The 12,024-nt window shown below is 29.7% G+C and overlaps 1 protein-coding gene across 6 annotated transcripts in view; it reads right to left on the bottom strand.

The window, feature by feature from the left end:
• TRAPPC13 (trafficking protein particle complex subunit 13) overlaps positions 1-12,024 on the bottom strand; it is a 32,383-nt gene that overhangs the window by 4,960 nt on the left and 15,399 nt on the right. For 3 of the 6 annotated variants that reach the window (XM_039870067.1, XM_039870068.1, XM_039870071.1), the window contains exons 6-11: positions 10,445-10,572; positions 7,630-7,702; positions 6,556-6,600; positions 3,489-3,506; positions 1,610-1,743; positions 135-333 (exon numbers count right to left, since the gene is read on the bottom strand). In XM_039870067.1, coding sequence (XP_039726001.1) covers positions 135-333; positions 1,610-1,743; positions 3,489-3,506; positions 6,556-6,600; positions 7,630-7,702; positions 10,445-10,572 — 597 coding nt within the window. The remainder of the gene's footprint in view (positions 1-134; positions 334-1,609; positions 1,744-3,488; positions 3,507-6,555; positions 6,601-7,629; positions 7,703-10,444; positions 10,573-12,024) is intronic. The other 3 variants (XM_039870069.1, XM_039870070.1, XM_039870072.1) reach the window with 1 other exon arrangement.

The raw sequence follows: 12,024 nt of genomic DNA, 5'->3' as shown, positions 1-12,024 counted from the left end.
AGTCTTTTATCTCTAGTAATATTAATGCCTTTTATAGTGGTCTGATTTTCAGTGATAGACCTAGGAAAATTTAAGTTGTTCTAACTACCTACCACTCCCACACCAAAGCCCCCACTAGTTTTTTCCAGACTCACCATTCTTTGAAGTTGGCTGGTCTGTAATCTTCCCCTTTCACCTAGATTTGTTTTCCACACTATATCCAACTTTCCGATTACTGTTACTCCCTTAATAATGCCTGCTTTTTCTGCAAACTCTTTCTTCGGTTTTAGACAGTACAAGTACTGGCGTGTATCCATTGGCTGCAAATATGTTCTTGTCCCAAACGTAGTTACACTGAGAGGAATGGAGATAGAGATGGAGATTATTCTCTAGCATCTTTTAAAAGAAAAACATTGGTTGTGATTGTTCTCTTTGATTTACCATCCAAAAATCTGAATGATTTACCATCCAAAAATCTAGAACAGACCAGTTCAGTGGTTTCTACATAATTGAAAAGAACCTGTACTAAGAGGATTTATTTTTCTTTAAATTTGTTCAGTTGATGTGGACAATCTTGAGGTTCTTTATAATAGAATGCATTATATTACCTAAAATATTGAATATGTATCAATTAACTAAAAAAATGCAATAGAAATCACAACTTTAAGTATTCTTTCCTTTATAATTATCAAAAAAATAGTTAAGAATAAAGAGAAATATAACATCATAAACTAAGTAATCATTTTCACAATGAACTAAAATATCAGGAAGAGAATGGAAAATTGTCTGTCCTAGTGGGGTCTGGGAGGCTACGAATTTTTCTGTATCTAACCATAATAAAATAAAAGCAAACTTTTCATTTTTTATTAAGAAAGTCAGGTACTTTCTCCAGCTATTACCTTTTATCCATATTAATATAAACCCTACATTTATTTCTTCTTCTAAATTACTCATAGAAAGACATGTATTTCATTTTTACAAAATATTAAATCACCTATTCCTAAGCCCACTCCTTTTGATGTTGAGAGGAATATTTCTTAAAATTTATCCTCATCCTTACCCTTTCTAACTTTTCCATCATTCCTTCTTATGCCTCAGTTTTATCATTTGCAGGATAAAATGAAAGGTTCCATATTTACCTCACTGAATTATTATAAAAATTCAAAAAACAAGTGATTTAAAGAGTAAAACACAAATGCAAACAATTAGGATCTTTATTTTTACGAATAGGTAGATAGTACAAAATATTTTTAGAGCAGTGAAACTATTTTGAATAATACAATAGTTGAATACATGTCATTACATTTGTTAAAATCCATAGAATGTATAACACAAAAAATGAGCCCTAATGTAAACTGTGGATTTCAGTTAATAATAAGTATATATATTGGTTCATCAACTGTAACAAATGTGCCACATTAAAACAAGATGTACATAATAGGACACTGTTAGTGGGGCCCAGATATGGGGAAACTATGCTTTCAGATGAATTTTTCCATGAACATAAAAGTTCTCTAAAAAAAATAAAGTCTATTAATTAAAAACAAATTATAAATCCTCCAAGAGTAATGGATGTTAGAAAGTTCATACTTTTTAAAATAAGAGCAAACACTTGATAATTAATATTTACCATTCTCCAGCTTGGTTGACTGAATTTAATTCTGCTACGTTGTACATGATAGATGGTTCCAGTGAAACTTTTTCCATAAACATGGGTGAGGTTGTAATATTCTGAATCTGGGCTTCGAGAAATACTTCATCGGTCTGAGGATATGAAAAAAATATCCACCAAAGTATGATGGTATTTAAAATATTAACCTCAAAAAAATATCTGATCTATACAAAGAAAAAATATTAATCACAAATGTGATTAGTTCATGCCTGCAAATCAAAGTTATCATAATTAATGCAAGAAAAGAACTCTTCACCCTAACATAATTAACAGGGGCAAGGTCGTGTTAGTCAACTGATAATTTGTAAACAATGGATAGGGGATAACTATAATATTTTTTGTATTAACATCCAAAAATATTTAACTGAAATTTCATTCACAAATGTCACAAATTTCATCCACTGGAATAATCTATTTTATATAATCTTATAGGATTTAACTTTAATTAAAACAATTTGTTAGTGGTCATTAGTAATTTCTTGTTTCATTTTAAATGTATTTTTAGGGCTAAAAAATATGTGAATTACACCTGACAATCTTAGAACTTTTAAATAAAACAAAAGGTATTTTGTAGCTTTAATGAAGATTTGAAAACTGATGCTATTCAGCAGTATTTCAGTCAATGAGTAATTTAAATAAGCACATTTAAAAAATTTTTTAATCCCTGATTGTTTATGTTAAACATCCTTTTTATACTATTTGGTTATTATTTTTGTGTGTGTGTAATTAAAAGATAACATAATTTGGTTCATTTTTAAACTAACCTATATAAAAAATGATGTACTAAAGATATTCAAGAATTAATTTGTTCAAAAGTTTCACAGTAATATATATACATATAGAAACAAAACAAACTATGACCAAAATAATTTGGCACTTATAAGGTTTTTTAACAGTAAATCCAGGGAAATGAAAATCCTTTGCAAAAATAAAATGATGACGTTATAATCTAATGTATTAGTATCTAAAATAAAACAAATTCTTTAGTCCTTGGCACATGTTCTCAAATGAAAATAGAAATACAATGACATATCTGTTTAAAATATACCATTTAAAAGCATTATTCTTACTTTTCCTCAAAAAAAACCAAAAACAATAAATATATCCCATCAATCCATTGCTTTAAAAATAACCATAGACCCACACTTCAATTTTAAAATGCAATTTTCTGCATAAATTTAGAAAGGTTTTAGATAAAAGAAAAACAAGCAGCATAATGGAAAATTAAGTTAGTTTGAACAGTTAGTATAAAATAATTTGACATTTGAAAAATTAAGAATTCAATGCTATGGCAGTTACTGTTGTTATTATATATGTAATGTAACACTGCATAAGCAAATACTGCTTATATTAAATAAAAATTTGAAAATGATTTTAGCCAACTTGGGAAAATTTCATTTTCTTCTGTTTACTATTGTCAAAGGGCCATCTTTACCTGACCCAGACTTAAAACTAAAACCATAGAGCATTTGCAGATAAATTTCACCTAGATTACTCCAAGAATTGAAGTATAGTAGGGTATTTTACAGTAGGATGTTAAAAACCCCATAGCTATTTTAAACAAGGTTAACATGACTTTTTAAAAAAACACCTAAGGGAAAAACACTAAAAATGAGAATAGTTTCAATTTGACAATTTAATCTCTGATCTATTTTTCTCATAGAATAAGAAATCAATATAATATAAAAAGTACAAAAAGTTATACACATCTTTTTGAAGTCAAATAGGTGTTATTCATAACTAACTTTGTTTTTCCACTATGTTTTGTAAAGAAAGATTAGTCAGAGAGAAAAAGTGGTAAGTAAGAATATAAATTTATAATAAAAAATCAAATTACCACAGAACTGAGGTCACTCTAATGGAAAAATAAAAAAGAAAAATTAGAAAAATCAGAATTAAATGTTAAAGAAAAAGAATAACTAACTTTAAAATAAAATGCATTTCTGCATTTTTTTAAATTTACTAAACAAGACAGCATTAGTAAAACAAGAAAGTAAATAGAAAGCAACATAAATATGACAAATCATTTTTCTAAAAAGGTGAAACTGCTAAGGTTAAATAACTATAGAAGAACACTACAGGTGAATATTTAAACAGAAGCAAGTATTCAAGGGTACGTAAATTATATCCCATGCTTTCTAGTTCTATAAATTCTTTACCTACATTGTAATTACTCATTGGTTACTTAAAATGTATATGCACTATCCTTCACACTCAGATATACTGCAGAACTTCTCCTAAATTTATCTAATAATGGAATCCTTTATTAGATACGACCACGTTAGGTGATTAGGGTTCAATGGATCACATTTCAGGTGGGCTAGACCATCTCAGACAATTGAGAGTTTATTCTCTTCTTGTTAATAGATTTCATGGACTTTTTTTTCATATATATTTTAAAGCTACGTGTTTATCAAGGGCCACTGCAAATGTCCTTCTTTTGTCAAACACATAGCTGGAAATCATTTCACCTTTCTATGTTCCCAGAGTATTTATATACCTCGTGATCTAGTGGGATAGGGGTGCTTATGTTATAGTTATGTCATGCCAGTCTCACCCACTAGATCCAAGTTACTTCTGGATTGAGAAGATGTTCAGTTTCTATACATCTTTCTTCAGTACCTGGCATGGAGCCCTGTACCCAGCAGGTGACCAGTGTTTGAATCCTAGCTTCTAATATCATCAGTTTTCTTGCAAGGCTTTCCTATTTTAGAAGACTACAATGAAGTTTCTCATAAAATTCATTTTCCTTTAGGTGATTCACATATTATTAGAATTCTTAGAAACAGCATACAAAAATGTTTGCAACAGATGTAGGGCTAATTATAGTTGTGTAAGGACTATGGCACAGAATAGTAAATATCACCTACAGATGTTAGTGTGGTTTACTAACTCCTATAATTTCCCTGAATTTCGTAGTTGGGGTCAACAGAATCTGCCTCATGCTACAGGCTGAACAGTATTTGTTTGCCTAATAGGTATTACTGAATATTTTAGAGAGGCCCTAAATCTTACTTGTTTATTCTTGGTTTTTAAAAGAGTTGTCTATTTTCAAAAGTTCAGAATTTTACTAAAATTTTTATTGAAGTCTGTTGGCAAAGTTTAAAAATTATGTCTATATGTGATTTTAACTGGAAAAGCAAAATTGTTACTATGATAAAAATAGATTATATATAAATGAGTAAAGACTAAGAATATGGATTAATAAAAAATCAATTACTTTTTGGTGTAATGAAATTGTGGGTTTTTTCTTTCTTGTGGGGGAATACATCATTTTTAGAATATTATTCATGGAATAGCTAGCAATTTAAAAAATTCTTTGCAAATCACTCTAAATATTAGTGTAAATTTTTGGTACCAAAAATGTACCAAAACATTTTCAACAAAGAAAACCTAAAACACCTTATTATGTGCACTCCTAGGAGCCAATTATAGCAAAAATGAGACCCATCTACTTACCTATTTATTTTTAATTTTCTAACATATCTATTCTAACAGAATAGTTACCAATCTCCCTTCATAATATGAATGCTTTCCCAACAAAATGATAAGACTAAAATTTACCAAGCTGAATAGCTATACTATAATTAATCAACAGTACACTATTAATAGCAAAAAAGGTAGAACAAATATGTAGCATCCCAACTCTTCTACCCACCAAAGAATATGTTAACTCTTTAAACATCTAGTAATCTCCTTGATGAGACTACACCTCCCATCATATATGTATGCTCTTCACTATAACATTCCATATGCGTTTGCAAATCTGCTTGGAATGCCTTCACTGTTCTGACACTGATGTTTCCAACATCCACTGTTTCCAGACTGTTTCCCAGCTCTTTCATGAAGCTTTTTCAGATTACTCCAAAATCTCACCTCCAGAGTTCCTGTAGCATATCTTTTTATATCATTCTCTTTAGACTCACTATATAATATGCTAGGTAGTTTTGTTATTTTATGCCTTTTTTTTTTCTCCTTAAATAGGTCTTCACTGGAGGTTAGGTTTCTTATCTTAGATATCTCAGTTTGCCTAGTTCTAGAACAAACTTTATACTGAATAAAAACTCGGATGCTGAAAGTAAAAATATCTACCAAATATAACACGTGACTGCAAATTTCTGATTATCATCTGGTTTCAGAGTAATAAAGATATAATTTTCATTTCAAAATATTGTAGTTGAATATCTTTGAATTCATCACTGTGATATGAAACACGTGATTTTTAGGAAGTAGGTACCCATTAGGAAATCTGATTTTTCTGGTGTTCTAGAAGCCAGAATTAAATAAAATTTTGTAAAAGAAATTCAAGCAATAAAACCTTTCTCCAATGGCTAATTCCATTTTATCTCTTTTGTTAGGATAGAATACAGATTATCTTTTATTCTAAAAGTTACTTCTATAATATTGCCAAACTTGTTTCTCCCAGGTTGTTTCAAGCCATTCACCTAACCAGCTGGCAAACTGACATCTCAGGACAAACAAGTTAATATGCTGAGCTCTACTTGTCAATGTATTTCCATGTAAACATTAAATCTTTTTTGCAGTATTAGATCTACTACAATTTTTGTAATAACAGAACAATATTGTAAATACTCAACAGATTGCTAATGTTTTTAGAAAGGAACAACAACCATTAAATGGAATTATAAGGCAACATTTAATGAAAGAGGTGAAAGCCTCAAAAATTAATAATGAGAATAAAAATCGAGTCATACTGATTCCATGTAAATTGAAAACAGCAGATTAAAAGAGATCCACAATGAAATTATTTACTTTTGATTGAACTTTATGATCATTTTTCACAAGTAATTTGCAATTTATTTCACTAAAGAATGTAATACATCAGAATTTTAATCAAAGATCTTAATGTTTATCTGAAATCACATTAGGTGCCCAACACTTACCTCTGCATTGTAAAATTTGGTTTTGACATCCAGTGGTTTGAGAACCTAGTTGAATAAAGCATATTAATCAGAAATTATTGTCATTTGACCACTGATTTTTATTTCTTTCTTTTAAATAAAGAAAGAAGGCTTAAATTTATCAAAGGCATTTTCCAATTTTAATTGTAAAATTCTTTTCTAATTTGGTACATAATATTTCCTCGAAAACAAAACAAAACAAAACAACAACAACAAAAAAAAAACAATCCTAAATGCATTTTTTAAAAAGCAACCATCATTCCTTGATTGGATGATAGTTACATGGGTTTTACTTCATCACGTTTTGCTCAACACATTTTTTTCTATATTTCACACAAAAAAAATGTTTACCAAAACAAGCAACTGAAGCTCCTTTTATTTTCTTTTAGAAAGCATACAAAATGTTAAACAAATGAGCAATATAGGAAAGCAATAGCGAAATTTTTTCCTATTGATAGTACTTTCTTTTACAGAAGAATGAAAATATAGATAGCGTCATACTTAGATCTACATATGGATTCATATGGTAGTCTCGTCTCCCCACCCACACACATATGCATGTTAAACTGGTGGTTTTTAACTATTTTTGATCAATGACTTTGAAAACTGTGTATAAATACAAAATTCTACCTACAGTTTCTGTGACTCATGCAGTCCCTGATGAAGCTTGGTCAACTCAGCCCAAGTCAATAATCTCTCATTTAAATATTTTTTTAGAAATTTGATAGAATTTACACTTATTTTTTTCTGGACTTTACACTCATTTTTTCCCCTTTCTAGGTTCTTATGTGTTTTGTCAAGTCATAAAAACAAAACATTTTTTTAAATAAAAATCTTCAAGTTTCATTATAAAAAATTACATTGGTAATAATAATTTCTGTTTTCATTTAACTTAATTATTTCTAATTTTAGATTGCTAGCAATATGACAAATCCAAAAATATTAAGCTCTTTATTTAAAGGAGCCTTTTTTCACTGTATATAAGTAGAAATAAGTGTACACTTCTAGGAAAAAGAAAGGCATCTAAAAACCATTTACCGTTGTCATATTCAATACCTGAAATTTGAAGAATTTTCTAAAATACATTTTTTCTCCGCCTTGAGTTGTATAACTCACTGCACACACCAAGCTGAAACAGAAAGATAGCTTAACGATTCTGAATAATTTTCAATTTTGTTTCTTAACAGTAAATCTAATACACTTCAATTCCATCTACAAATCTGGAAAATATTTATACCAATCATGTGAAAGTGTAAAATGAACCTGGAGCAGGAAAAAAAAGTTCCTGTAGATGCAGATATAATTACACGAACAAGAAAGCTCTGATTAGTAAAATGAGATATACAAATTTTGGAGTGGGAAATCTGTACCTTTTCCTTCAAAAGGTGAAATATATTCCAAAATAAATTTGAGAATAACCAAATAGTTGAATGTAAAAAGTAAGTTCATATAAACTAAAAGAAAATACAAATTTAAAAAAAATTCCAGGATGGGGAAAGAGTTGATAACATAAATGCAATGAACAAGAAAAGATTCTCAAAAACTTTTAAATTGGATAAATCAAAGACACTAAAACAAAATAAAAAAGCAGATAAGAAATGGGCAAAATACGAAATGGTTAGATTCTTAATAAACAAAGAATTCTTGTTAGTCAATATGCAAAACATTCATATCTCACTCAAATTAAGAGGAAAGGAATACATAGATAAGTTGTAATACCATAATTGGCTAACAAGAATGTGAAAATGTTCAGCTTCACAAGTTATCAAGGAAACAAATTAAAATAATGAGATAAGATTTTTCCATCTAATAAGATTTGGCAAAATTCTTTATAAGTTATATCAGCATTGGTGAGGGTTTAGAGAAACTCTCTTTACACTGCTAGTAGTTACAAGAAAGTAGTTACAAGAAAACAATTCTTCAGTAAGAGAACCTTAAAAATGCTTATATACTCCCATAGTAAACCTGCTTCGAGCTATCTATCATAAGGAGATATTAAGGGGTTCATTATGGTGTTATTTATAATAGTGAAAAATTGGAAATAAAGTTTAATATTAGAGTAAACAAATTAAAGTAAATGGTCCTAGTGTGTCAGATAAAGCCATTTAAAAAATAATGTTTCAAAGAATACTAACTCAAGTGGGAAAATGTTCACAGTGAATTGAAGAAGATAAAACCATAGGTAATATAATAAAACATTTGTAAAATACTATGCAAATTATATTATGTTATTGATATGCACATACAAAGACTGGAAAGAAATACACCAATATTTTAATAGTGGTTATATGAGGTAGTGACATTGTAGGCAATTTAATTTTTCCTTCATACTTATGGCTAGTACTAAGCTAGATGCTAGGATGTAGTTGATCAAAACACAATACCTGCTCTCAAAGTGCTCACAGTAGGAAGCATCATAGCAAGGTACAGGTTTTGAAGTTACATTTAGATTTGAGTTCTATGCCATTATAGATATTCCATTCTACAAAAGTGTCATTTTCTGTAAAATGGGGATTTTATACATTTAATATTTCAATAAACTCAATTTCAACAAATATTGGCCTCTGTTTTCTGCTAGATCCTGGGAATATAGCAGACTTCATGAAAATCATACTTTAATATGGATGTTAGGCACTCAATAAGTAATTTAAGTACAAAAGACAATTTAAAAAATAAGTTGTAGGTGCTACAGACTATACAAAAAGGTTGACTTAATCAAGTCTAGAGGTCTGGAGAGTCTCTTTGAGGAAGACATGCTGAATCCAAGATATGAAGAAGTAGAAGTAAACTAAACAAAATGACACAGGCATCCCTTTGTAAGGAAAGAATACATTTCAAGTCATGGAGTTCAGAGGTAAAATAAGTCCAATATGACTGCAGTGTAGAATGGGAGAGAAGAGTGACAAAAGGTGAAGCTAGAGTAGCCAGTAAGGATTAGGTTGGGGAGAACTTTGTAAAATCTATACAAAGTTAGAATTTTCGAAGGGTAGTGAGTGGTCACTGAGGAGTTAAGTGACTTATCTAAGATCACACAGTTAATAAATGATGAAGCTGAAATTTAAACTGTAGAAAATTTGACTCCAAATCATACCAATTACAGAATATATATTTAAAAATGCCTTCAACAGAGCCTGTCACCAAAATAAACTGATTGAACAATAGCTAATATTTTATACTTTAACATTATATAACACTTAAAGAAAAGAAGCAAAAATTGTGATATAAATGGAGATGAAGAAGAAACACATCTGAGTTAAGAACTGATAGGATTTGTGAACTCATTTGATGTGAGGGTGGTAAAGCAGATGGAGAAGTCTAAAATTACTTTAGATGTTGAAATGTTCACATTTGACTAGACTGAAAAAAAAAAATACAGCTTTCACATTCGAATCCATACAAAGGCCAGGAATACAGAATTTGAGATTGTCTTCTTATAGCTTGTCTTACTTTGGTTCTGTATTTCTGAGTTCTCAGGGTAGAGTGCATATATATAGTTAAACACAGAGTACAGAACTGAAAACTTATGAATTTAAAAGTAAATGCTATTAAAATCAGTTGTTATTATTTCACAAAATAATAAACATACTTTTAGAGTGCTACCTGGGTTGTAAATGATTGCAAGGTTTTTTATTTTTTAGATAAGATTGTAGATGCAAAAATGAAACGTGATAAATAAGGATAAATTAAGATTCTTTTCCCCTACCAAATATTCCATTTAAAGTTTGTTTCTAGCAAACATGTAAACAAACATGAAACATAAAATTCCTTCTGAAGTAAGTTCTTAGGTTTAATGATAACTGGAAATAAAGCAAAAGTTGCAAATAAATATACAAGTAAAAAGCCTTTGAGAAAATGTAAAATTAATCCTTACATGTGTGTTCCAATTTCCTTCACTTCATGGTGTATGACATCATCAATACAACAATCGGGTTTAAGTTCAGCCACTGCAGCATTGGAGGCTGAAAGATTTAAACGCTGAGAGCTTGTCTGAAGATCAGCCTTGAAAGAAAGTAGTAAGAAAAATCCAAATGAGATTGGATGGAAACAATAGGGGAACAGCAACAGAGAACTAGAATGAAAAGGAAGCAACACTTCTCTGTGTAAATCTTTCTGTACAACTCTGATGCTTAGAACCATGGCAATGGTCCACAGTCACATGGACATAAAAAGTAAATAAAATCAACCAAGTAGTAGGGGGAATGAAAAGTTAAATACAAAAGGCTCACACTGCTATAGAGGGTTTTCCTGATTAGGTAAACCAAAGGACCTCAAACTGCATTCCAAAGAATGCAAAGCCACCAATAGTCTTCATCTATACAAAAATACTATAAAAAGAAACATGAGAATTTAAACAATTCATTGATAAAAATTGCCAACCCAAAAGTGAAAAAAAGGGAATTTTAAGAAATTGCCACCCAAAACCAACTGCAAAACAGAAAAAAACTGCAATACTCAAATTGAATTAAATACCCTTAAAAAACATTTGGGGATATGAAAAAACACCTTGAATTTAAAATTTCAAAACTAAAGCAAAAATTAAAACAAATTAAACAAATTGAACTCAAAAAGATAAAGACCATATCAGAAACAAAGACTAAATTGTAAGGCATCCACAGAAAGATAGATTTGAATAAAAACATGGTAAGAAGCACTAAAGAAAACCAGATAAAAAAGAACCAGTTTACATACAGAGTTTGTAAATGATAAACAATGAAAACTTTCCGGAAATAAAAGATTTGAATCTATAAATTGAAAGGGTCTACTTGGTATCAAGAAACCAATTCTGAAGCCTACAGAAAAAAACTGCCAGGGCCTGCAAAAAAAGTTATCAGATAACTTACAGAGCAAGAGAATTAAACTGGCATCAGTCCTCTCAACATATATAGTTAGGTAATAAAGGAGTCGCATTTTCAGAAAACAAAAAGAAAATGTAAAAAAAAAGGATTTTAGCATTTTCAGAAAACATAAGGAAAGGATTTTGTATCTAGCAAAACTGTCCTTGCATAAAAAATGTCCTTGCATAGGAAAACACTTTTGAACATGCGAGGACTCAGAGAATACTATATCCAGAGGCATGTTCTGAGCCATCTACGTGAGAACTCCCCATCCAATCGATATGCAAAAAAAAAGGTAGAAAGATATGAGACAGAGAAAAAAGAAAGTAGTATAAGCAAAAGATGGGAGTTAAAGGATGCTATTAAAGACTAAAAGGTCTATAATAAGCAGCTAAGTATGAAAACAGGGAAAGAAAAAGGATTATAAAAGGCAGAAACACAAAGGTAACAACTAGAACAAAAATACAACCTTTCTAAACACCCTCAACAAAAAAACATTGAAAAAATAAATGAACAATGAAAACACATTGCGTGGAGAAAAAAACATTGCAGATATAACATGATATGCTTAATATTTAAATGTAAAATCATGTGGCATAGTTGAAACCAAGTACCT

Source organism: Pteropus medius, unplaced genomic scaffold (assembly GCF_902729225.1).
Source record: "Pteropus medius unplaced genomic scaffold, Ma_sr-lr_union100, whole genome shotgun sequence".
In the NCBI taxonomy this organism is placed as follows: Eukaryota; Metazoa; Chordata; class Mammalia; order Chiroptera; family Pteropodidae; genus Pteropus; species Pteropus medius.
This window is presented reverse-complemented; position numbering and strand designations above follow the sequence as displayed.